The sequence below is a fragment of the Lacerta agilis genome, chromosome 11 (genome assembly GCF_009819535.1).
Source record: "Lacerta agilis isolate rLacAgi1 chromosome 11, rLacAgi1.pri, whole genome shotgun sequence".
In the NCBI taxonomy this organism is placed as follows: Eukaryota; Metazoa; Chordata; class Lepidosauria; order Squamata; family Lacertidae; genus Lacerta; species Lacerta agilis.
The window spans coordinates 28,791,286-28,817,888 of record NC_046322.1 but is presented as its reverse complement, the minus strand read 5'-3'; the positions used below and the strand labels follow the sequence as shown (position 1 = coordinate 28,817,888).

The window sequence follows — 26,603 nt, the reverse complement described above, 5'->3', positions numbered from 1 at the left end:
TATTGCTGGGAAAGTGTGCTGTTGTCTGGGACACTACCGTATCCCGGGAGGTTGCTGAATGTTTACTTCAAAGCGTGCAAAACAAAGGGTGTGGAGGTCTTTCTCTTTTTTGCATTTAGATGCTGCAGGACGTAATGGAGTCTAGGTTTTTCACTGGAATTCCCAAGAGAAACATGAAGACTCAAAGGAAAAGCACCTGTGCAGACTTTGTTCAGGTGCTAACCCTTCTGAGCCCCCTGGTATGAGAACACAAGATAAGGCACACTGTTGCATAGTGCCTTTCCCAGGTGCCGAGGTTTTCCCAGGAGGACTTTGCAGTCTGGACCAGGGATATAATTTTCTAGGACTAGCAGGAGGAAAGCGCTAGCAAATGCATACGGCATTCTCCCGGGAAAAATATATTACATCTGGAAAGATACACAGGCAGATTTCCAATAGGCCTTTGAAGCAGGTTTTAAGTGCCACTAAATGCAAATACAGTATTCACCAAAAAAAAAACTAATGTGCATAGTATTTCTGCTTTGCAATTTTATGAATCTGAGTATCCAGCTATAGTGCAACGGGACACTGCTGCGTGCTGTGACAATTCCTTGGTGTGGTCCATCAAGTTTAGCATTATCTACTCTGACTGGCAGCAGCTATCCAAATTCTGGAACACATGTGCTGCTTTCAATAGGTTGCTTCCACACTAGAGCCTTTTCAGCACCGCTGAGGCATTGCTTTCCCATAATTATCTGGAAGTGTGATCAGTTACTTTGCTGACCTCAGGTGTGGTAGGTTGAGGATGATGTCCTATCACTAGCATTCAAATACGAATCATAGAACAATCATAGACTTGTACAGTTGGAAGGGATTCCGGTCATCTAGTCCAACCCCCTGCAATGCAGGAATATTTTGCCCAACATGGGGCTGGAACCCACAACCCTGAGATTAAAAGTCTCATGCTCTGCTGACTGATCTAATGCAGCAATTCATCTCATTAGAAACACCAGCCACCACTTCTCCACCAACAATTGGGTGGGCAGGGCGCCCACAGGAGCACTGCCTCTTGGTGTTCTGCTGTCTAAGGCAGCTGCCTCAGCTTGCCTTATGGGAGGGCCAGCCCTGCTCTGGTCAAGTTTTATATGTGGGAAGGTGGAGGGGGGCTGCGCCAATTTGTTCTTTGCCTCAAGCAGCAAAATAACTTGGGCCAGCACGTAAACATTTGCGACTACTGGTCCATCATTCAGTTGAGCCTTGTGCGAAAAAAGTTCACCTTTAATCTCTTTCTTGCCCCATATATTGATTCATGCAGTACTCCGATGAGGGGGGTTGGGGGAGACCTGGCTTCCTTATTTTTTCTCCTGGCTCCCTGCATTAATATTTTGAGAACCCTGTAGGTACACATGACCTAGCTAAGATTGGAAAGACAGGAGGGGAGCTTGTGGATTCCACTAAACCCTCAGTTCCTCCATAGGTTGGGTACTGGATTCACTCTTGTTCACCCATTTCTTGTTGCTTTTTCAGTTAAATATTGGGACAGCTTTCTTAAAAAGTAGGTAACATCTTTTTAAATTACAGTCAGTCTTCCAAAATGATAATAGTGTTAAGTTCTGCAATAACTATATATTTTTTCGGTTATATTACAGGCCAGACTTCATAGATATAACATCCTGGTTCTTTTGCCATATGAACCTAAAAGACTTAGGGTGGTACTGTAGTTATTCCAAGGACAGTATCCATAGGTTTGCTCTCAATGTTTTGGGGAGAACAAACAACTTTTCTTCCTGAGATATTTGAACTTTAAGCCATAAGAGTGTTTATTAATTGATTAAGTGCAATTAACACCCACACACCTTTCTCTCATTCCCTTGGATTAAGAAATGGATGTGAATGCAGTAAAACAATGCTATAATGACACCATTGTTGGATTTTCTCTTACTTTTCTGCCCTTTTGAAATGATGGTCAAGGAAAAAGTTGGTCAATTAAAACAGCATTGCTTTGTTTCACAGGCAGTTGCACAGAAGTCGTGAACAGCAGGATGAACTCGGCCAGTGAAGATTTTGCTAGGAATCCAGGAATGAACTCGGATCTATCACTAAAAAGCCAAATACCCAAATATCAAGGTGAGGTGTGAAACTCCAAGCAACTTGCATCTGAACCTCATTTGAGGAATGCACACACACAATTCACAATTGCCGTTGTAAGAAGCCAGAACATGCCTCTTAAGTTGTATTGTGACTGGCAGACTCTTGGGCACTGTAGGCAGTGGCTTCTGGTCCTTTTCTCTAAGGACGCATGGCAAGGAAATCTTTGTCTTATGCTTCTACCTGTCAGCCCAGCCCAGCCCAAAGAGACCCATTTGTCCATATTACTTTGCTTCCTTTGCAAATAGCGTGGCAAACCACCCACACTGCCCTAAGGGTCCTAGCTCATTTTGGGGGATGAGAAATCATTAAGTAATATTCTAAGAGGGAACTTTCCTACAGAGCCTTGCTAGGTAAACAGCTTATCTTCCAGTAAAATTGTTTCTAGGCTGTGCTGCTACAGATTGCACAATGGGGATCCGGCGTTTGAACTCCCCCTCATATAAAATAGTCCCTGTGTATAGAAAAGTAACATGCCAGGAAGAAAGCTTCTAGCTTAGCCTTCAACCTGATATCCTGCTTTTCTATGTGCAGGGTTTTTCATCTACAAAAGGAAGCAATTCCTCTGTCTGAACTCCAGAGTGGTATAGTCTGGGTACAACAGCAAAATTTTAGGAGGGATTGTTTTTGGAACTTTTCAGAAACCCAACAAAGCTGAGCAACGTAGCCAAATGATTCCTAAATCGTTCAATCTGATTTTATTATTCATTTATATTGTGCCTTTTAAAAAGCATGTGTTTTTTGACCTTTTCTGGTTATTTTCTTCACTCATTCTAGCATTACGACAGGGTTTCTTAAATCCAGGCCAAGAACGGCCCTGGGTAACACTATACCTGTTACTTGATCTGGCTGTCCTGGCAATTGAAATGGTTTAGTGACATGATCTACTGCAGTTTCTATGGCTTGTTTTAATATATGTTGCGGCTTTATTTTGAATTTAGGCTCTTACTTTGTGCTGTACTATACTTTGTACCTGAAGGGTCTTATCCAATGATATGCAACACTTTGAATTCTTGTTGATTTCAGTGAGAAATATTCAATTCACTGGCCAACCAGAAAGATTTTAACTCATGTGCTTTGCTCTCATATTTAAATAAAAAGGCTTAACTATGGCTAGAATTTTGCCCTAATTTTGAAAAAAAAAGTATATACATTTTAAAACCTACTCTCAGGTTGCACTTATGTGATGGGTACATGTGACTTTTTGTAATGTCACTAGTAACCCAAAAAAAAAGAGAGCCATTGTATGGGGAAAAATGTATACCGCTTCCTTAGTCATAAAAATGCCTCCAACTAATGCAATCATTAGTTAATTATATAGGTGATATAGAAAGACTGTCACCACAATATGGTGACATTGAGGACCAGATTATAGCATGCACATTGCTATACCCTGCAATCCTCTAGATGTCAGTTACCACCGGTCTCAGCCACCATGACCAATGAGCAAGGACGGTGGAAGTTTAAGTCCAGCACCCTCTGGAAGGCCACAGGTTCCCCCATCGCTGCCCCAGACTATGAGTAGAGAGAGAATCCCGACAAAGAATTCCCCAGGGAAAGTGTTCACCCCCGTCATATTTTCTTCCCACCCTTTTTGGCACACCACCTTTCCCAGCTCCTTCATAAGCGTTGCACCCAGCAGTATGTCAGAAACACTCCAGGACTTCTGCCTTCATGTCCTCCATAGTTCTGCCTGGGAAGTGTTGCCATAACTGTGGTTCTCCACTGAAGTGCCCCAAAGATGACAAGCTTAGTAAGAGCAAGTTTGGGCAACATTCAGCATTTGCATTTCTGGGTTTGGAAGGGGACCAATATCTGAGTCCCTTGGTGACTTGCTGCTGAAGGCTCCCATTGAAGAGTGTTGGGAGGCTGCCACATGACCCAGTTGTAGCGCACCACCTATTTTCTCGCTCCCCTGGCACCTGCTGTATTATCTTTCAGGTGCCAGATTAAGCTGTTTTTATTCTCTCAAGCATATTAATGGTTTGTATTGTAAGGACTGGAAAGAGCATGTAGTTTTGAACTGTGGAAGTGAAGCTTTTTGCGCTGCCGTTCTAATGGAAATTTAATGGTGATGCCTACCGATTGGCTTTTGTTGCAATCTACCTTGAGATAAATATTAGGAGAGGCAGTATATAAATACCTTAAATGACTAGGTAAGCAATATGAAATGGCCACTGTTAGAACACAAATCTGGCGTGTATCCAACGCTACCGTTCTGCTTGCAAAACAGACTTCCACTTGCACAGGGAAACCCTCACTTCCTCCCTGTAGCCCCCTGCACATGCCCAAAATCTGTTCCAGAGGGTTGGAGAGGAGAGGAAAGAAAGAAAGAAAGAAAGATTAAGTCCCATTGTGCAAACAGAATGTTGCTCACTCAGCATTGGATGCAACCATCTGTTTGCTGAAGGTGGTGTAGGCGCAATGGTGGCATTGAAAGGAGAAACTGGTGTTGTGGAAAGGAATAGCTCAAGGCCTCTCTAGGAAGGCTACTGTAGTTATTTTATTTTTTTACCAAAAAAGTATTGGTATATGACAAATCTAGGCCTCTTGTTTTCAACAGAGATCCTTTGCTAGGGGCATGTACATGTGGCAAGTGGAGCTACAACTTTTAACTTGTCTGTGTTTTTGCGTTCTAGACATGAATGCATTGCAGAGCCAGTGCCCAAGACCACACAGTTCAAGTCTTGTCACTATCCAGCCACAACACCCATCAGATGTTCGGCTGCACAGTCTACCTGGTGATAGGGGACAAGATTCAGAAAATGGAGACACTGAAGAAAATATTGTTTATCTCTAAAATGTTTCCTTGTTTACTACCAGTAGCACTTTAGGATGGCTTTTCTCATTGTTCATAGTTGGTCTTCGTCCAAATTACTTTGAAGACATCTTATTTATTGTAAAAACAAAACAAAACAAAGTTTTCCAGATTAATAGGATGTATATTAAGTTATTTTAAAAAAAAACGTGTCTGTAATATTTATCTTGTGACACACATATTACACCTGAAATGCTCTACAAGCAACATCAAACATTGTTGGACTAAAATCTGCAATGACTTATGTGATGTGAACACCACAATTAGATCTTGGATGGAAACATTTCTATTCCCAGGTTGAGACTGCACAGTCTTTGTGAAGGTGATGCTGTGTGCGATAGGAACATTTGAGATTTCATAATGCAACTCAATTACTTTAAAAATAGTAGATGCATCATAGTAGACCATTCTTACCCACATGTCCACACTGTGTCTGTCATGGGTTCACCACCATATCAGCCTTTGGGGAAGCATAACTGAAATATTTCTCAAGTGACTTTCTGGCTCTCATTGATCACATTATGGTGCATTGTCACTATTGAAGATCTTTTGCCAAATTAGAGTTGGATTAACACTTTCTTTTCACAGTGAACAATTTAGTGTCCCAAGATTTTATTGTAAAGGTGAGGAGCTTCAGGAAACAGATCCACATCTGCAAGCTAGATTCTTGGTGGTTTCAGATTACTCCTCGGCAGATGTCTATATCAGAGACCTAGCATGTATATAACTTTCTTTTCAAAGCATTCGAGGTCAGTTTTGTGATGTATTGCTTTATAACTTGTTCTTGGCTACATCAAGTGCCCCCCTTTTTTTACCAAAGCACTGAAATTCATCACATAGGCATTTTTATCCCTGTGGAATGGAGAGGAGGATGGTGAGAAAAATGTAAAGTCCCCCCTCCCCGCCTAATCCAAATCCACTGCTTTTACACACATATGTACTACAAATCAGTGTGCTTCTTTCAGGACACAAAACTTTGATAACATTATAAAGGAATGAAGGTGTTTTTTTCCTGTGCATTTTTCATACATAATTGTATACTTTTTTGAACTTAATAAATATTCTATATCTCCAAAGAGAGCTCTTCATAATTCCTAGCATTCAGCAAATGTGTTACTTTGGCCCATTACTGTTTCCACTATTACAATCACTACAATGATCTGACCCTGTTTTTTATTATCTGACCCATGTTTTGAAGCATATGATAGTTCTTGTTGAGCAGAGGGGAAGGACCTCCTTGCTCAGTGCAGATGCTCTCACACTCTTCCTGCGTGTGAGTTTCTGGGGGCCAGAGCAAATCAGTGTTAGTGATTGGAGGGAGTTATATAATAAATTTGGGGTGGCTGCCATCGCACAACACAACCAAGCAACATCAGTTTCCATGCACTGAAAGGCAACAGTGACTGGAACTTACTGATGGTATCAGAACACAGTGTTTCTTTGCTACATAATTTCTGATTAAAGTTGTAAAGCCTGTCCTGCAACCTCTCTTCCTACACTGTACCATGAATGACATATTTTGAAGTCAGTGGTTGTTTTTGGATGTAATGCTAAAGCATGGTTTAGCACTGTGTGGATGAACTTCAGTTATTTTCTTCTTCCCTTTTTATTATTATTAATAAAATAATGATAATAATAAATTTAATTTGTATACTGCCCTATACCCACAGGTCTCAGGGCAGTTCACAGTATAAAAACACAATACATAATCAAAATAAAAACAAGAACCATGCAATACCCCCCCCAACACATTTTAAAATGGCATTGAATGTCAGTCAACCAAAGGCCTCCTGTCCTCTTCATGTTGCTTCCCTCCTTTCTCCTCCTTTGGTTGGTGTATTTACCCTGGGTTTAGTTTCAGTTTTAAATAACCTCGGTTGAGCACTATGTTCAAACCCGAGGTCCTGGTTTGAAGTCAAGCTATGGGTTATGAAACTAGCTTCTCAAACTAACCAGAGTTTATTTCAAACCAGGATCTCTGGTTTGAACATAGTGCTCAACCATGGCTATGTAAAAGCAAAAGGAAACCCAGTAGAGAAGGGACAGGGACAGTGCATGAAGCTGAAGCTTCATTTGAGCCCACATAACCTAGTTTAGTGTTGTGTTTGAACTAAACCAACGTTATTATCTTTTGGATCATGCGGTTATTTAACTGTACTTTCAAGGCTCTTCAGACTTTGTACATAAAACATTATCTACGTCATTCACCCATATTCCTGGTAAAAATAAATCTTGACAGAATAAAGGAGGTTCTGTATTAGGGATGCAATGGCGCGCGGGGGGGGGGGGAGATTTAAAATGTAAACCAATAAGCTAGGCAGTCCTTAAACCAACATGCATCCTGTAATTCTATCCATCATTTAGACATTTTTAATGTTTAGTTGAATTAAACATGAGCTTTTGGAAAACATTAAGGATTCACTAACTCAGGATAAGAGAGTTGCACTTCTTGCACTTCCCCTCTCCCTGAACTGCTGCTGCATTAGAAAATACCCCCATCATATGGTCAATATATACTCACGCAATCCCTCTCTGTATAGGTTGACATGTGCACTTGCACAGGGTTAAGGGCACAGGGAAAAACTGTCGAAGCAAAAATGTCTTGCAGCTGCTCCCAGAAAGTGCAGATTGTGGGCGTCTGTCATATCTCAAGAGGGCTGCTATTCCACAGAACAGGGACAGCCACACTAAAAGCCCTGTTCTGAGTTACTGTGGAGCAGGCTTCTGAGATCTTTGGAACTTGTAGGAGAAACTCTCCTACTGACCACAGCAATCTACTGGGTGTATGAGGGATAAGGCAGTCATGCAAGTAAGCTGGCCCTGAGCTGTACAGGGACTGGTATGTTAGGTACCAACACATTGAACTTGGCCTGGTAGCAAATGGGCAACCAGTATAAATCGTGCAAGGAACTACATACTAGTGGTAGTTTCCCCCCACAACCAATGTAGCCACTATGTTCTGTACCAGCTGCAGCCTCTGGGCAAACCCAAGGGGAGCCCCACATAGCATGCATTGCAGTAATCTAAACATGAGCCTACCTTGAATCCAAGCTGCCTGATCCCAGACACGTTTTACTGTGGTACTAACCAGCTTTAAGACCCAGAAAGGTGACCCACATTTTTTCTTTAAACCGCTTGCTGCTGTCTGTCATGTTGTGCAAAATCCTTCCCAAGCAAAATTGAGAGAAGTGCTCTCTCGGTATTTCACTCGGATGGAGGAGTGTGTGTGAGTAGCAATTTGACAAAGCAACTGCAAAAAAGGCACGGTATTCATCCAACCATTTACTGGGGTCAAAGTAAGAAGACAAGAGCAGAGGTCAAATGGTAAATTCACATCAATGTGGATTTTTAATTTTTGACCGAAAAGAAAATGTGTCTTTTTATGAGACTCAAATAATTTTGAAGGAATGGCTTCTTGTAAATCTTTTATCGAGTTTTCTGGGATTCCAGAGAGAATCAACTGCTGCCTGTATTTTAAAAATAAAGAATCCAAGTCTGTTCCTTGCTGCAGTTACTTGACAATATGGCAGCCTCCTATCAAAGGAAGCAGCAGTACACAATCAGCTATGGGGTAATATTACAGTAATTACCAGGCTGATGCTTGGGTCCCTGAAGGACAAATTAATGACCTTTTCCATCTGGAATGCTCATCCTGTCTCCAGCTGGAGCCCCCGGTGTATTGCCTTAATGTGTTTCAATTAATTTGTCCATTGTAATTACCCACCTGTAAAAGCACGATGGAATAGCTGGAGGTCCTGACTACTTTTACATATCAAAAAATTAGCCCCCAGCCCCACTGACTGATATAGTTATTCAAATATATAGGATCAGGTATTTAAAGTAGACTATATTGCACAGTTCCTCTAAGTTGAGCACGGTGCTGATAGTGCCAAGGTTGCAGATTCGGACCCCGTACGGGACAGCTGCATTGCATGGAGATGCTCCTCAAGAGCCTAAGCCTCAGCCAATGCCAGAGCCGGAGCCACCTACACACAAATTATCATTACTAATAATAAATATTAAATAATAATAATAATCCCAAAATCCAGGACATTTGCTTTAAAATGTAAAATTCCCACCGCATGGGGGTGTAGGACCCCCAAAAGAGGACATGTCCGGGAATTCCTGCATGTATGGCAACCCTATTTAGACCCAACTCCCATCAGCCCCAGCCAGCATAGCCAATGATGAGGAATAATGGTAGTAGTAGCCTCTTAACATCTAGAGAAAAATCATGTTGGCTAGCTGTGGGTTAGGCTACAAGTCTTAGACTGTAGAGACTTAGGTTTGATCCTTGCTTGGCCATAAATGGAGAATCATTGCCCAACAATATTTGGAGGGACACATACCTGAGGTACCCAGTATTGAGCTGGATGCAGGGCCGGCCCACACATGAGACAACGTGAAGTGATCACCTCAGGTGGCAGGATCCACATGAGCAGAAGATCCCAATGTAGATCTTGATTTCCCCCTTCTTTTTGATGTAGATCTTCACTCACCCTTTCTTCCTTGGCAGGAAGGGGGGGCACAATTTTCTGGTTCACCCCCAGGTGCCAAATTGTCTTGGGCAGGCCCTGGCTAGATGGATAAACAGAAACTATGTTTGATGACTCTCCTGAGGTAAAAGAAAGTTCCCCCAAACCACCACCACCACCCCAGTCATGTAGAATGACACCACTGGTTATCTTAACTTTTTTAGCATGGCTTTTTTCCTAGACTATCTTCTGAATTCACAAAATGCCTTAGCTCAAAATTTATCAGAAGAGCTGTTTTGTGTCCTATATGTCCTTTACAGTTTCTTACTGAAATGCTGGCAAATTTTCATGGTTCATTACAAGCCTTTGAAAATGACAGCATGCAAACACTCTGCTGCATCCCCCCTCCCTGAAAAGTTCATTCATATGCAGCTTGCACACAAAATGATCTCTGACAGATGTAAAAGAAGTAGAGCCCCAAATGTCCTGTTATTCGTTTGGAACTTGAAATATTAAAAGTGGCTGAAATTACCAAGAATAATTTATTGCCATCGCAAAATCTCAATCAAATGTCATTTTATTTCCAGTTTCTGGTTTCCATAATTCTGGTTCCCACGCAATTACAGAGACGAGCAGAAAAGCAACATCGATGGTCTCCAAGTCCCAGAGACCTTAGCATTTTGAAAAATTCAGATGTAAATCCTAATGTTGTGACCTGGGACCATTTTGGACTAATTCACATAATCTAAAACTCACACGAAAAGGCTATCTCAGTAACATCCAATTAAGGTGTTGAATTCATTTTTTCATTTCTTTTTCAAGCACATCAAGCCCAAGTGAGAACATTTGAGTAACTGGCAAACGACTGTAGGCCTATTCTAATCAAATGCTACAATCTGGCATTGTACCTTCTGGACGTAGACCCAGAAAGATAATTTGTCTCTCTAGTGAAGAGAATTGATGGCAAGGAAAGATGGGCAAAAGTAGGAGTTCTCATTCCTCTATCTTATTTTACTTGTGAATGGGAGGGAATGCATGAATTATGGGAAATGCTTCTAAAAGATCTTGTGTTGGTCATCAACTTGAATGGCTTTAAAAAGGGATTAGATTAATTCATGGATGATATGAACCTCAATGGCTACTAGCCACGTAGACTCTGTTTTGCCTCCACTGTTGGAGGAAATATGCCTCTGAAAACCAGTTGCTAGGAATCACAAGTGGGAAAATTGATGTACATTTGGGTGCCCCTTGCAGGCTTCCCATTGGCCCCTGTGACATCAGGATGCTAGACTAGATGGGTCTTTGTTCTGATCCACCAGGGCTCTTCTGATGTTCTTATGAAACTGACTAATGTCCATATTTGGAGTTGAGAAGGAATTCTTCCTTGGGTCAGATTGACAAATGACTTTGCTGTTAAGTCTTGTTTTTCTATGCTGCAATGCATGTCTTGACTTACTGGAAATTTTCCTCATTCTGATTTCATTACACTTTCCAGAATGCCTTTTTTTTTAAAGATAGGTGAGAAATGAGGCATTGCATAAGCTTGGCTGCTCAAGTGGTGCCCATCACTGAGTGGTCCCTCCCATGTGTCCTGGCTCCTGTCCCAAAGGCTCTTACCTGCAAGTAAGAAAGCAAGCTTCATTCAAGGCTTGCTATGGTACAGGTACAAACTAGAGAGTTTAAGAACAGCATCTGAGGCCAGGCAAAAGCTGTGAAGATGTCTCAAAGGGTCACACCCCTCTCACCAGTTTTTAAAGGTGAGAAATGGCACACTCACTTGCAAGACTCTTTCTTCCTAGGAGACTGGTGCTTCCTAGGAGACTGGTGCTTTTGTGGTGCGCTTCTCCAAGAGGGCTTGGTCTGTTGGTGATGGAACAAGTCAACACCTCTGACTCCTCCCCTTCCAACTGGCCAGCCTCCTCTCCTATCTGGTCCATGACCTGCCCCATTGCTATGGAAGCTCTCCACTCCACGGATGAGGCAGGAGAGGGAGCCAGCAGTACTGTCTCTCCTTCTCAAGGCAAAGGGGTAGGGGGGCATCCTTCCTCTTGGGCTGCTCTGCATTGATGGTCCACTCTGTACCCTCTTCCTTATCTTCCTCATCTGACAGGAACTGCCACACCAGCCTTGAGCCAGTTGAGATCAGGAGGCTCATGACACAATGTGGTGCTCTCCTCAGCCATTTCCATTTCTCATCTCGACTCAGGCAGAAGGCAGGGTTGGCTGGAGGGGTTCTGGGAACCACATGCTACAGTTGTTTAGAACTTGGAGAAATAGTAGCACTAACTTTTCCTGGCACTAAGAATGTGGTGCTGGGCACTAGTTCAGAGATAAAAAGTTGCTGCGTGTCTTACAGTGGTAGCACTGGTGGCTACAGGGGAATTGTACAAAAAAGCAGGGTATATACCGTATATTGCGGCGTATAAGACGACTGGGCGTATAAGACGACCCCCAACTTTTCCAGTTAAAATATAGAGTTTGAGATATACTCAACCACAGATTTTCCACCCGGCGTATAAGACGACCCCCGACTTTTGAGAAGATTTTCCTGGATTAAAAAGTAGTCTTATACACCAGAATATACTGTACTAGTTGCAGAGGCAACACCACATACAAAATACCCAAGTGTTCAGGGTGGGCCTTGTTTCCAGGCTAAGCCATAGTAACTGATGTTCCCCATCATGAAGATTTATAGAGGAACACAAGACCATCTGTTAGACATGGCTATGAATGCAGGCATCTCCTCCCCTGCAGAAGTCACATTGCACCAGGAGGATTATTATCACCTTTTTATTAAAGCAGCAGAATCAAAGGCATTTTTCAAGGTCAAAAAAACAAAAAACAAAAACCAAGCAAACCCTAGTGCATAAAGTTTATGGAACAATATGTTTTGCTGCTACATTGCATTACTAACTTTCACCTTAAGTCGAGACGTATTCAAAGGATTCACTTGGCATTCCCATTTTTAAAGTGCATTAGGTAGATTGTGTCTGCCATACAAAATAAAGCTTCCTTGTTAATTTCAAAGGGGGAGGGAGAAAAAAAAAGAAAGCAAGCAAAGAAAAAAGAAAATGTAGTATAGTATTAACAGCATGTAAGTTGCTTAATCTTCAAAGCTAGCTTTACCTTGAAATTTCCATAATCCATTCAGTAAATATTGTTTTGCATACTTCAAAAGAAAAAATAATAATTAGATTATCCTACAGCTGAGATTAACAGAATTTGTACATACCTTTGGAGTAGCAATTTTGTCTTAGTACAATAGGAGTATAACACTCTTTTCAAGTTCAGGGACACGGTGTACTTGTTCAATGAAAATTATTAAATATCGAACAGAAGAGAGACATTATTTATTCAATGCAAGCAAGTTCCAGATCCGCACTGTACTTTCCATTCTGATGTCCCCTATCAAGATCATCAGTGTCCTATTGTACTTATTAGAGCACAAGACTGAAATCTTTAGGCGTGATCTTTAAGCTCACAGAAGGTTTGCATTGATTAGTCTTCATTGTACTGAGTAGATTTGCCCTGACACAATATACTTCTGTCCTACTACTGGTAGTTACTTATGGGCAGATTCCCAGGCAGACTGATTTGGGACTAATAAGAGTGTGTGTGTGTGTGTGTGTGTGTGCGTGTGTGTGTGTGTGTCAGTCTATCTAGTGCCTGTCCACTGGACACTGAAAAATTTACATTGTCTTTTTAGAAATCTCAGTTGGTACAGCATCCTCATGACAACATCACCCATGAGTGCAGGGGTTCTCAAACTGTGGTCCACACATCACCATTGGCTGGCAAGTTTCATGTGTCTAAATATACAATTGAAAGCCATGCAGCATCTAGCACAGTAAATTAACAATTTCTACAACAGGCAGAAAAATAATTAAGTGGTCTGTCAAGACCCGCAACAATTTTCAAGAGGAAAGAAGTTTGGGAACCAGTGGAGTTATCTGCCCAGGACACATGTGTTCTTCATCATCTGGATAGGACACACCTACCTGGGCTCTTCATCAGGGGAGGAGCAAGGGGGTGGGGGGCAGGCCACCCTGTGTACCGCCCTGGGGGGTGACACTCGGGGTGGTGACCCACCCCGGCGATTGGCGGCTCAGGTGCGTGTGGGGAGCACTAACTTTGAAGGCTGCAGCGTGCAAATAGCAGCACAGCGACTGTGCTGCTGTTTGCACGCTGCAGCCTTAAAAGTTGCCGTGCCGCCGCATGGAAGGGGTGCTGGCCGCTCACGCCCACCACCCAAGATGGCAGGTGTGAGCAGCCGGCACCCCTTCCAACCGTGTGATGGTGTGGCAAGTTTTAAGACTTCAGTGCGCGAACAGCACTGTTCGAGCGCTGAAGTCTTAAAACTTGCCACACCATCACACAGTTGGAAGGGGTGCCGGCTGCTCACACCTGCCTCTTGGGTGGTGGGCGTGAGCGGCCAGCACCCCTTCCATCTTGGGTGGACTGCGCATGTCCGCACATGTGTTGTCCACTCAGGATGCTTCGCGCACGCTAGGGAGCGGCACCCCGCCCCCAGGGGGGGGTGTCCCTGTGTTTGCCGTCCTGGGCGGCAAAGCGGCTCCCTACGCCCCTGGACTCTTCATTATTTACCAGAGGCATTTGGGGGGGGGGTGAGGGGGGAGCATCCCTCAAGTTGCTTTTCCGGAAACTCATTTCTTGTATAAATAAGCCTCACGCACGTGGGATGTATCTTAGCAAAATATATTGCATCCGCCTGCAAGCGAGGCAATGAGGTAGCCAGAACCTATGCAGGGCTATACCAGAACCACATTCTTCTACAGATATGTATGTGATCACATGTGCAGAGATATGATCACTCTTTACTACTTTGCATAGGAAGCCTGTCAGAGTGAAGTAGCTGCAGAGCTGGGGAACTTGAGAAATTTTGTCAGTCTGCATTTTGATGCAAACCAACCTGATCAAAGCCTTCAGTCTGGATGGATCAGAATGTCCTCTGCAAGTGCATGAATGCATACATACTTATGAATAAATACTTCCTAGTGCCCAAGGAGTATGTGGGGGCAGCAATGCTGTCTTCTTTCCTCGGACAATGTCCCTGTGAGGACAGGTTGTCGTAATATCCTGTCACTCTCAGAATCCCATCTTTGAAAACATGCAGCAGCAGCGCCAGCAGGTGGGTTTTCTACCTGCTTAGAGTGGCTTTTCCTTTTTTAAAAAAGGAAAGAACTGAACAATTTAAAGGCAGCCCTCAGACTGCCACATAACAATGTAGGTTGTGCTAATTTAAAATATGAATTTCAGTGCATTTAAAAAAAAAAGTGAATGCAAACAGAAACAGGTTAGGTACAAAGTATGTACAAAAAAACGACAGTGGAAACGGACAAAACAAAACAAAATAAAAAATTCCTTCCAGTAGCACCTTAGAGACCAACTAAGTTTGTTCTTGGTATGAGCTTTCATGTGCATGCACACTTCTTCAGATACACTGAAACAGAAGTCACCAGACCCTTAAATATAGTGAGGGAGTGGGGAGGGGTATTGCTCAGAAGGGTGGTGGGAATGGGTGATCAGCTGATAGGTGTGGAAAACCTGTTGACGACTCTTAACACGGCTGCAATTGGTCTTGCAGTGGAAATGGAGCGACCCCTCCCTCCCTAGTTAAGAGGAAGTGTTGCAGCAATTGCACGATCAGCCCTATAGTCTCATTTTGTTAATTGACATAAATTATGCAAAGCAGGTAGATTTGCATAAGCATTGAGTTGTATTGTTTGCATAATAGGATTCCCCTTTCTCTAGGAAAGCTTCTGGGCCTGCACAGTACTAGGGACAAGAAGATAATGATGAGATAATGACAGTAAATGTTCTCAGTGAAGAAATGAAACCGTCAGATAACAAGACCTTCCCAGATTCTTTTTGCAAAACAAGAGCTCTAAAACCAGCAAAGTGTATGCTTTTATTCGACAATTTTCTGGTGGTGCAATATCCAAGTGTTACAGTAGCTTCCTTTCATGGAATGTGCACATTCTTTATCTTCAGTTTTCTGCTTCTTTAAATCCCTAAATTAAAAAAAAAGTCTATTTCAGCTGAACTCTGTGATCCCCTTTTAGTTCAAACTATGAGGCTGATACAAAGTGAGGTATCAGTTTCTAGTTAATAAATCACAAGAAACAAAAGATTATATGAGATACAGTCCTTACAGTTCTATGCATAGCTGAATTGCTATAATTCAGGCATACTTTTGAAAATGATGATACATTTTTGAAAATGAAGACGTTGTTTCATTTGCTCCCAGGAATATTCACTGGACATCAAGAAAAGGTGGCAAATTTTAAATACAAGGTCTTTAAAGAGAGAGTGCCTGCTTTTATGTTCTCAAGCGTGAATGCCGTTCTGCATGACAATAAGGCAATATATGAAATAAGGTCACCTATATAAAGGGATCCTTCTGTTACCATCAACCCTGCCATTATGGAGCTAATACAGAAATATTTCAATAATGACTGTAATTTGAATAAATATGTAGTGCAAGGCTTTCTATTGAACATTCTGAGTCAGCATAGTCTGTTAAGCATCGTTGCTATGGTGACGGTGTGGAGGTTGAATTAATTAAGGCCCTAACAGATGCTGTGAACTATGTGGTATCATTTGTGCTTTCTACTTGTAATTAGTATATATGTGTTACACACACACTCAGGAGCGTGTGAGGTGCACTTGCAAATACAATGAACAGCAATTGCAAAAAGTCTCTCTCTCTCTCTCTCTCTCTCTCTCTCTCTCTCTCACACACACACACACACACACACACACAAACCTCAAGAGAAATGTGGCCAAACTGCTGAGTTCCAAACAAGGCTTCCATATCAGCTGAATGAAAAATCAAGTTTTTTCTGCCTTTCTCCTCACTTGAAATAGCTGGGGATCCAAAATCATAAGCATGCCTATTTGATTCAAATCAAATAAACAAGTGAATTTTGAACATCACAGTGGGTCCTCAATCTTTCCGAGTTGTATTTCTGATTCTTTGTTTTTGTATTTTGGACATAAAGACACACAGAAAGAAGAATCCTGTCTTTCACCTTGCATAATGTCTATAACCACCAGTTCCACTGGTAAGTGATAGTGGATGTTACTGGATTAAGTGGTGATGGATGAAGCGGTACTGATTTTAGGGAGGAGAAGCAAGGTTTCTTAGCAAGGTAAAAGACTGGCTGTTAAATATATCCACAAATAAATTGCAAAAAGGCAGCATATTTACTTATGAGCATTTGCTGTGGCTATTTTTCCAAGTCTCATCATATTGACAGCAATGCTACTATAGCAATTTCAGTGATACTATGAGCACAGCAGCCCCCCCCCGCCCTTTAAAAGGAAAGCTTTTGGCACTGATGTCCACTACCTATGCCCACGAAGCTGCTTATAACAATGATCATTCATTGTCCCTATTTGTTTGCAATTTGGAAAGGTACTCAGGAGGAATAATCATGTGTGGTCTGATTGGGTTCTATCACATACCCAGAAAATTTGCCCAGCCAGCAAGAATCTGATTGGAGAGTTTGGCTCCCAGTTGTTGTTGTTGTTGTTCAGTCATTCAGTCATGTCCAACTCTTTGTGACCCCATGGACCAGAGCACACCAGGCACGCCTATCTTTCACTGCCTCCCGCAGTTTGGCCAAACTCATGCTAGTCGCTTCAAGAACACTGTCTAACCATCTCATCCTCTGTTGTCCCCTTTTCCTTGTGCCCTCCATCTTTCCCAACATCAGGGTCTTTTCTAGGGAGTCTTCTCTTCTCATGAGGTGGCCAAAGTACCTCAACTTCAAGATCTGTCCTTCCCAGGGGCGTTCCTAGCCCTTTGGCTGCCCGGGGCGGGAAGCCAAGAGGCACCCCTGGGGGCGGGGCATCGCGGCGCGTGTGTCATGACGTCATGACGCACGCACACGCGGCGATGCCCCGCCCCTGTGGGATGCCGGGCGGGGGCTTTGGGAGGCTCTGTGAGCTGCAGAGACCCCCGAAGCCGCTGCTGTAGCACAAAGGGGTGCCAGGCTGTGGCTTCGGGGCTCTTTGCAGCCCGCAGAGACTCCCGAAGCGGCGGCCCGGCATCCTCGGGGGCGGGGCATCGCTGCGTGTGCGTCATGACGCACACACACGCGGCAACGCCCCGCCCCCGGGGGATGCCGGGCGGAGGCTTTGGGAGCCTCAGCGGGCTGCAAAGAGCCCCGAAGCCACAGCCTGGCACCCCTTTGTGCTACAGCAGCTGCTTCGGGACTCTTTGCTGCCCGCAGAGGCTCCCAAAGCCCCCCCCCCGCCCCCCCGGGGGAGCGCAAGTAGGGCAGGGAGAGGGGCAGGTCAGCAAAGAGGGGTGCCTGCCCCTCTCCTTGCCCCGGCTCCGCAAGCCAGCCAGCGGCACGAAAAGCCGCTGGAGGGCGGGGGCTATTTCCGGCGCTGCCAGCGAGGGGGGGGTGACACCCCGACTCGCTGGCGGCCCCTGCGGCTCCACCCCGGCAGTGCCGAATATAGCCTAAAAAGAATTTTAAAAACAAGTTTAAAACAAGCCCAATGGGCGGGGCCAACACCCGATGTGTCACCCTAGCAGGGGCGCTGCCCGGGGCCCCCCGCCCCCTCCGCCCCCCCTGCGACGCCCCTGGTCCTTCCAGTGAGCACTCAGGGCTGATTTCTTTAAGGATGGATATGTTTGATCTTTTTGCAGTCCATGGGACTCTCAAGAGTCACCTCCAGCACCATAATTCAAAAGCATCAATTCTTCGGCGATCAGCCTTCTTTATGGTCCAGCTCTCACTTCCATACATCACTACTGGGAAAACCATAGCTTTAACTATACGGACCTTTGTCGGCAAGGTGATGTCTCTGCTTTTTAAGATGCTGTCTAGTTTTGTCATTGCTTTCCTCCCAAGAAGCAGGCGTCTTTTAATTTTGTGACTGCTGTCACCATCTGCAGTGATCAGTAGACATGGTGATAGGAACAGGAGTATCACCCCAAGTTCTCTGCCTCAGGAGCCGCTTCATGGTGCTGCCTCCCACTTTTGTTTCAGTCATGAACAAGTCTTTTGAAGTCCCTTATCTACAAGCGGCAACCATTCTAAACAGGTCATGTCATATTGTCAACATGTCTCCCATAATTTCCCTTCTATTTCCCTCCATAGAGGGCCCTTGTGATGTGAACAAGAGGAAGATCTCACTGCCAATGACAGTGTGCATGTGTGTTTTTCCCAGGAGCAAAGCCCCCTGTGTTTAGCACAGGATAAAGACCTGAGTGATCTAAACATAGCAGCACTGACATAGACAAGATTATAAGGTCAGCAGAAAGATTTCTACAGTTGAGCTTCACAGAAACTCTGTTACTCATTAAGCAGACAATTGGATTTCTTGCTTTTCAAGGGCTCCCCCCCTCCTTAGGGTGATGTGTGCCTGATATGAGAGGGGGCTCTTTTTTGCAGATTTAGAAAAGAACAGGACAATTCTGTTGAAGTCTACCACATATCCCAATCCAAAGCTCTGTAGCCAAGAACTGATGGTTGTGTGTAATCTCAACTTTTCTGTCTATAATCTTTGAGAATTCTTGGAGAAGTGAGGTCACTACAGACTGTAGGTGGGCAAATGCTGTCTCCATCTTCAAAAAAAGGATCAAGTATCTGGAAACCAGTCTTGGAGGAATGGTTGAGGACAGAGGCATAGCTGGGGGGTGGGGGGCACTGGATGCCACACCATGGGGGTGGCACTTATTGTGGGGCCTGCAATGTGCCCGAGCCATGCACAGGACCGGTGATAGGGTTTATTGCGCCCTAGGCAGACCACCTCCTGGTGCCCCCACCGCCCGCCCCCCCACCCAAGCCTGCTTTAGCGGGAGGTGGTGGTGGTGGAGAGGCAAGCAGCAGTTTCTCTGCTGTAACAGAGAAGCTGCTGCTTGCCTGCCCCCCCGCCCGCCCGCCCGCCCGCCAAAGCCTGCTTTAGCTGGAGGTGTGGGGTGGTGGAGAGGCAAGCAGCAGTTTCTCCGCTGTAGCGGAGAAGCTGCTGCTTGCCCGTCCCGCCGCGTGCCCCTCGCCAAAGCCTGCTTTAGCGGGAGCGGGGGGGTGGTGTAGGGGGAAAGCAGCACCTCTCCGCTACAGCGGAGAAGCTGCTGCTAGCCCGTCCCGTCCCGCCCCCCCGCGCAAGCCTGGCCAGCGCCCCCTCCATTTTGGCGCCCTAGGGAATTGCCTAGTTCGCCTTAATGGATGCGCCGGCCCTAGCCATGCATCTCTCCTGGGAGTGATGTGGTGGCTCAGGCGCCTGCAGGCTCTGCACTGCCCATCTGCCCACAGCCGCCACCTTAGCCACTGAGGGGGAGGCAGCAGGCAGACTCCATGGAGGCTCTGCACAGCTTGCCATGTCCTGTGGGCAGCTTGCTCCACCCCCATGGTTTGCCCTGCTCCCGGGCACCCGAGTGGCTTGTTACGCCACTGGTTGAGGGAGTTGGATATGTTTAGCCTGGGAAAGAGGAGACCGAGAGAAGATGTGATAGCCATCTTCAAATATCTTAAGGGCTGTCACATGGAAGATGGAGCAAGCTTGCTTTCTCCTGCTCTGAAGGGTAGGACTTGAACCAATGGATTCACATTACAAGAAAGGAGATTTTTTCCTGTCAGTAACAGCTGTTCAACAGTGGAACAGACTCCCTCAGGAGGTTGTAGGCTCTCCTCCATTGGATGTCCACCTGTCCTGGATGCTTTAGTTGAGATTCCTACCATGCAGGGAGTTGGACTCAGTGACCCTCAGGGTTCCTTCCAATTCTACAGTCCTATGATTCTATAGTTCTGCAATTCCTCCCAACTTTAATTCAATTCATGAATGTTGAAGCACCAGTTTCCTCTATGTACACACACCAGAGTTCCTAGATTCATACTGTATTTTAGAGAGATATAGGTATGGACAAATTGACCTACTTCCTCTCCATCTTAGTTTCACATACACTCCCATTCCCATTTTGCTGCAGATTCTATTTTATGTATAAAATGCATTTAAACCTTTTGCATGCATATTATATTATCACTATATTATTCTGTACATGTTCTTTGTTGAAAATGCACAATTTTGAATGCTTTTCAGTGTTTCCCCCTAAAATACACATTTTTGCATGCATTTCCCCATGTTTTTATGAGCAATGGAAAATTGAGAGGATTGTGCATTCCGATATACACCTTTGTTCAAATTCACATACAAGTCTGTCACAGCAAATTAGGTGACTTTGAATCAAGCAACATTTTCCTCCATTCCTAAACTGGGATATATAAAACAAAAATGATAAAATGTTTAAGTCATCATCAAATACAGGTTTAGGTCCACTGATTTCAGGGAGTTTAAACATGTCCCGTTTTGTGTTGGACTGTGGCCTTAACCATTTTAGTAATATCTGTTTAGGGGACTCCAACCAGCTTTGGCCAAAGAGGATTAATCATCTCAATGACGACTTGGAGGATTAGGTAGAAACAAATGGACAAAATTAGCTGTTCTTGGGAGTTGACACAGCGGGGAAACGGGTATTGGGGACAAAGTAAGGATCCTACACAACTCCAAGCTCACAAACTGTAAAATATTGTAGTGTCTTTTATTCTCATCTTGTTTCCATAGAACGACCCAATCCCAGCCCCCTTCAGTGAAATTTAATCCCAAACATTTGCTGCCCACCTAATAATCGTGGTGTTGAAAAAAAAGTTATGAAATGGAGTTATCTGCAGCTTAGAAATCTGTCTTCATGCTCTGTGTGGCTTTGTGGTGAAAGGCGATCTCTGCTTTCGTTCAGCTGGTGAGAAATGGCCGTTGAACAATGCAATGAAAGCAGACGCATGCCTCCTGCTCACGTGCCTGTTTGCCTTACATCTCCCTATGTTACAAAGTCTGCTTGCATTTTCTACCCCTTCCTTAATATTCAAGGATTATCTTGGCTCCTCTCATGGGACAGCTTCCTTGGGGTTGTGGAATAATTAGAAGAGATTATGGTCTGCTTTTTGAGCGAGGCAAGATTGATTTCTATTTTTCTTCTAGCTAATGAGAAGTTTGCTTGTTCTCATTTGATTTGAATAACTATTCTCCTCCAAGGCTCCTCACTGAACCAAGATAAAAAAAAGTACAATCTGCCACAAAAAGAGGAATTGCAAGCAAGGGCGATCATACAAGACAGGAGTAGGGCAGGGGACTCCAAATGCTTTTGTTAAAGCCTAGCCATAAATGTTTTTGTGGGTTTTTTGGCAGCTTTTTGAGCTATCGACTGGGCTGGGGCTGAAGACTGGTTCACACACGCTTGCTCCTCACTGGACAGCTGTGTGGCACTGCTGGGAACTGCAAGTGTCAATGGCTCATCACAGATTAAGCTCCATAGAATTTACACAGCATCTTATACAAAATGTTTTTCAACATACCGGTAGTCCAATAATTCCCCTGTAAGCAGTGAAGTGATGGCCATATATTTGTGAAGCGGCCTTCACAAATCAAAGGTGGGACACCTGCAGAGCTGTGTTTGCATCAAAATCGTTACGCTCAAACCCACTCAATTGCAACCCATTCTGCATTCATTCCACAAAGTACATACTATAAGCACAGCACAATGCACCAATTGTTGATCCTGCACAACTCGTGTTTGTTTTGATGGGGTCTGTAACAGGAGAAATGCTCAGTGAAAGGCACTTGTTTTCAGTGTGTAGAAGTTCTTTCCCCCTCCGATTGTTACCTCAAATGCAGAGGCATTAACCTCAAAGGTCTTAATTTAAATTTGGGAAGAGAAGAATGAACGTGAGTTTACTTAGCATTCATGCCCTGCCTCTCTTTACAACCTGCTTTCCTGAAAAATACCCTTCTATGTCCTGCACAGAAGAGATGGAAGATCTCAAATAACTCATACAAGACTTACCCACTTCCATATGGGGAATCACCCCATAACTCCCAGGTCAGCTGCCAATTTATCCTGGAGAAAATAGCCTCCAGACCACAAATATGGGAATCCGTTAGACCCTGGAAGAGAATGAAACACATCTCATTGACACTATGGCTCTTTGGCAGAAGCAGTCCACCCTGGCTGATGTACCATCTCTGGCCATCCAAATAAAGTCAGTAGATATTTGTAGTGAGGCACCCTTGATCTCTTGTTCTCCATTTTGCCTTGTGGACAAGTCACTTTGTCCTCTCAATCCACATCCAACAAGATAGGTTCTGTTTGACAGTGACAAAGAGTTGTAGTAATAATTAAAACTGAGGCAGTTTCCCCACTCCTGAAGAAACCACCATGAGGTGACATTTACTGTAAGTGGGTGGTGGTAGCAGAGAAAAGGGACATGGGACCCCCCCCCCCCGGCTACTAGGCTACATGACAGTGTGGCACTGGAGAAGGGGCCACCCTATTGTTATACCATTCACATCTCCTCCCTTCAAATACCCAGTGTAAGTTCTTTAAATTAATTTAAATGCAGGGGTTCTCATCCCCCGTCAGCTAGTACAAAATACTTTCAGTTTATGAACTGGAAGGATTCCACTCATTTTCCTGAACAAATATTTTTCGCTTCTTAACTACATTACAGCGAATCACCATTGAAGAGGGCTTGCCAGATATTGCACAAACGATTGTATCATCTCAGTGTTGAACTTTAACCAGATGCCCCTTAAAGCAGTGGTCCCCCAACTTTCCCCCCATCAATGACCACTTGAAAATTGCTGAGAGTCTTGGCAGACCACTTAATGATTTTCCTGCCTGTTGTAGCAATTGTAATCTACATTCTCACTGCTTCTTTTATTTGCTATGTATTACAATCTGAAATTCACAGAACTGAAATTGCAGTACAATGTAGCACAACGAAAGAAGTAAAAGCAGCAATAAAATGCAATTAAAAGTTAGTATGAGTATTGAAAGCAATAGATGTGCCATCTCTCACCTTCAACCACAAATCCATAGACATGCAACGGGCCACCTGAATAAAGCTCATGGACTGTTAGCAGTCTGTGGAACATGGTTTGGGAACCCCAACCTTAAAGATTTCTCAAGCCACATGGAAGCTATGTGTTAACATAGCCAGGGGAACATATAGATGGCCTGTACAGTGGAGTGGGGCAAACTGGGTGGAATAGGCACCTAACCAGATGGGACTTCTTATTTTCCCCTCACCAAACAGGATAGCATTTAGTGAGAGGATGCAATTTTTAGTAAAAAGGACTAAGCAGCCCCTTCACCACTAGTCTTCTACTCTAACAAACCACGGGGGGGGGTGTGTGCTTTCAAGCAACCAATACAAAGGCTAGGAAGAGCTGTTGGCGTCTATAGGACAGAACAAAGGATGAGATTGTTAAAAAGGAGGGAACTGTGATGATTTAGTCGAGAGTGGACCACAGCACTCAAGTCACTGACTTGGGAATTTTGGGTGCTTGGGAGAAGCTTGTAGTGTATTTAGTGGTTTGCAGCTGTAATTTTTCTTTCTTGCATTTGTATGGTTAAACTTTTTGAAGCCTAAACACAAGTTCAATAAAAGAGAATAATAAGGGAGTGGGGGAAATCCATTAGGATTCCCCCCATACATACATACATATTTTTCAGCGAGAGAGAAAATTATCCCACTGGAGTAAGTGCTGTTGAATATGGAAATATTTCTTAAAACCTTCATGGATCAAAAATGTATGTGCTATTTATAATAAGCGTCACATTTCTCTTCCCTCAGAAAACAGTTCAATCATACTGGAAAAGCGAAAGTGGGTAGCTAAACTGGTAAACATATGGATATATACTGACAAAGTCTTAATAGGCAATTCCAAATGTAGCTGGTATTTTAAAGACAAAGAGGTGTGAACTCGTGTGTGTGTGTGTGTGTGTGTGTGTGTGTGTGTATTTTCAAGGCATTGAAGGTTATAACCATATTGAAAAGTAATGAACACTCTGAAAGAATGGTAGCAACAGATAACAGTTCCAGGGAAATTAGAATAACAAATGCCTCCATTCTCCATATGAGAATCATGATGATATGCTGGGCTAGCGGATCAGGCACAGCTTTGTATTTCCCTATCTTCTTTTCTCATTAATGGTGACAGTTTGTTTCAGGGTTGTTAAAATAAAGAGCAAAGGCTGGGAAGGCATTTCTTGCATCTGTCACTTCTAAAGAAGACTTCCCCGTTCATTTCATTTGGCATTTTAAATGCCACTGGTGCTTCAGACATTTCTGGTGTCAGGATGTAGGAGGCCTGTCCTGCCTGCTGACAGCCTCCCCCACTGCTACCTCAATATATTCAGCAAAGAAATGCAAATTATTGTGTTTCTGCTGAGAAGGAGGGTAGAGAAGCTCTGTCAAGAGCTTCTTTTTATTCAGCTTCAAGAAGATTATAAAATGTAGGGCACTAGGTTTGCTGATACACTTATTTAGTTGCACTGTGTATATTCTTCTGATCATTCACACAAAACATCCACATTTTGTGGGATATGCATGAGGCACAAGGAACTTTTCTGTCTCTGCACAACATTGGTCAGGAGCAGCCCAAAGAACATGAGAGCCCTGGACAGCAGCTGAAATCTGCACTTGAGTGGCAAGACCAAATAAGAGTAGACCCACTGAAATGAAAGGACCAAACTTCATCATTCATTTCAATGGGTATACTCTGAGTAAGACCTCATTGAATACCACCCCATGTTTCTTTTCTTGGTGTCCATGATGCCTTTCTCCACCCTACACAATTTCTGTTTCATATTTTTCCCTTCTCACCCGCCTCTTTCCTGTGCTGAGCAACAATGCTTTTCTCCCAGGCCTACCAAACCTTCCTTTGACACCATGACAGTTTCCACCCCCTAAGTAGCCCTGAAGTTCCCACATGGCCCTTTTCTCCTGACATTATCTTTTATTTTTTTTTTGCTCTGAGGATCCTGGTTGCCACCCTGCCTTCCTCTCAACTCTATTTCCTTCCAAACCTGGAGATGTTTAGGAAGAGCTTTCTGCGGTTGCCTAGCAACCATATCATTTCAACCCGAACCAAGCTCTGGGGAGATCCAGCTAATCTGTATGCTTAAGGTGGCAGCCAATTTTCCTGCATGAATTGCCCATCAGGCAGAAGCAGTATGACAACAATGGCTCTCAACAGTTGACTTGCCCTGACTACTGAGAGAAGATGAAGCCCTTTCTTCCCATTTGCTGGACACACCACAAAGCATCTCTTTACAAAGCTTTCTATCCACAAGTGTGTAAAGTTACATTTCTTCACAAAGATTAATTCTGGGGGTGGGGTGGGGGGAACCTAGACAGTTAATAATGTAGTTTGAGCCAGAAAAGCATATTGTTCCTTTAAAAATAAATCACAAAGGTACAGTAAGGCCAGATCCAACTTCGTTACATTGGTGAACGTGACAAAGCCTGATACGCCAGGCATCAACCATTGAAACAGCAATGGTTTCCTCCATCTCAACCCCACACCCCTTTCCAGTTTCCAATTACCCTCCAGAAACCCATCTGGTAGAAATGGAACAATAAATTTGTATACAGTCTTGTCATTTTCCTCATTCAGCCATTTCCAGGATCTGTCTCAGCAGAACAGAGCTTGGGGAATTTATTTCAGACTGCTTCATGGGGGAAAAAAGGGGGGGGGGGTTGGAGAATTAATGACAATTGTTTCTGTTTGGCCAAGACTTGGCTCTGTTGCCTTTGAACTGTGTCTGAAAACCAATACCTTTCTTCTTTATTTTCCCCTTAGGACTGTCATTTGGTCTGCTTTCAGGTGCTTTAATGAGAAACAAGCCTCTGTCGACAGAGTTTAAGGGCCATGATTAAGTGGCTGGTTGACTGGCGGCTGGGTGCCTATTGGGGAAGCGAAGGGCTGCTTGTCTAGCGTTGTGCCTCTTCAGTGCCATGCAACTGTTCCCTGATGCCGCAAAATAAAAGCAACATTCCTCACCCCACCTAGTTCCTGTTTAAGCTTTTCTTCTCATTTGCACAACACCCAACTTTTGTACCTGGGAAAGAAGCGTCGCTTCATCAACTCCATGCTAAGCTTGACACTTAAGATGTTGTAAAGGGAAGCCAGCGGCAGCCATTTTCTGGGAGTGATCACTGCCATACCTGATCCTGTCCATAGATGCCCATGTGTTGTCAATGACTTATTAAAGCGTGTTTATCATTCTCTCTAAAGTGGCTTTCTAGACTGCTAAGCTAACAGTGACTTGAAGTCTCTGGCTCAGCTCACCTGCTTGGGTGATGTGC

The 26,603-nt window shown here is 43.9% G+C and overlaps 1 protein-coding gene and 1 long non-coding RNA gene across 11 annotated transcripts in view; one reads left to right on the top strand and one right to left on the bottom strand.

The window, feature by feature from the left end:
• ARHGEF28 (Rho guanine nucleotide exchange factor 28) overlaps window positions 1–6,028 on the top strand; it is a 132,810-nt gene extending 126,782 nt beyond the window's left edge. For all 10 annotated transcript variants that reach the window (XM_033163723.1, XM_033163727.1, XM_033163728.1 and 7 more), the window contains 2 exons: window positions 1,993–2,106; window positions 4,767–6,028. In XM_033163723.1, the coding sequence (XP_033019614.1) occupies window positions 1,993–2,106; window positions 4,767–4,927 (275 nt within the window). In that variant the 3' untranslated portion in view covers window positions 4,928–6,028. The remainder of the gene's footprint in view (window positions 1–1,992; window positions 2,107–4,766) is intronic.
• A 2,394-nt stretch (window positions 6,029–8,422) lies between these two features.
• Window positions 8,423–9,439, bottom strand: LOC117055314. Its single transcript, XR_004427593.1, has 2 exons — window positions 9,295–9,439; window positions 8,423–8,479 (listed from the first exon to the last, which is right to left on the bottom strand). It is a non-coding gene; the product is annotated as an uncharacterized LOC117055314 (long non-coding RNA).
• Window positions 9,440–26,603: the final 17,164 nt, after the last annotated feature.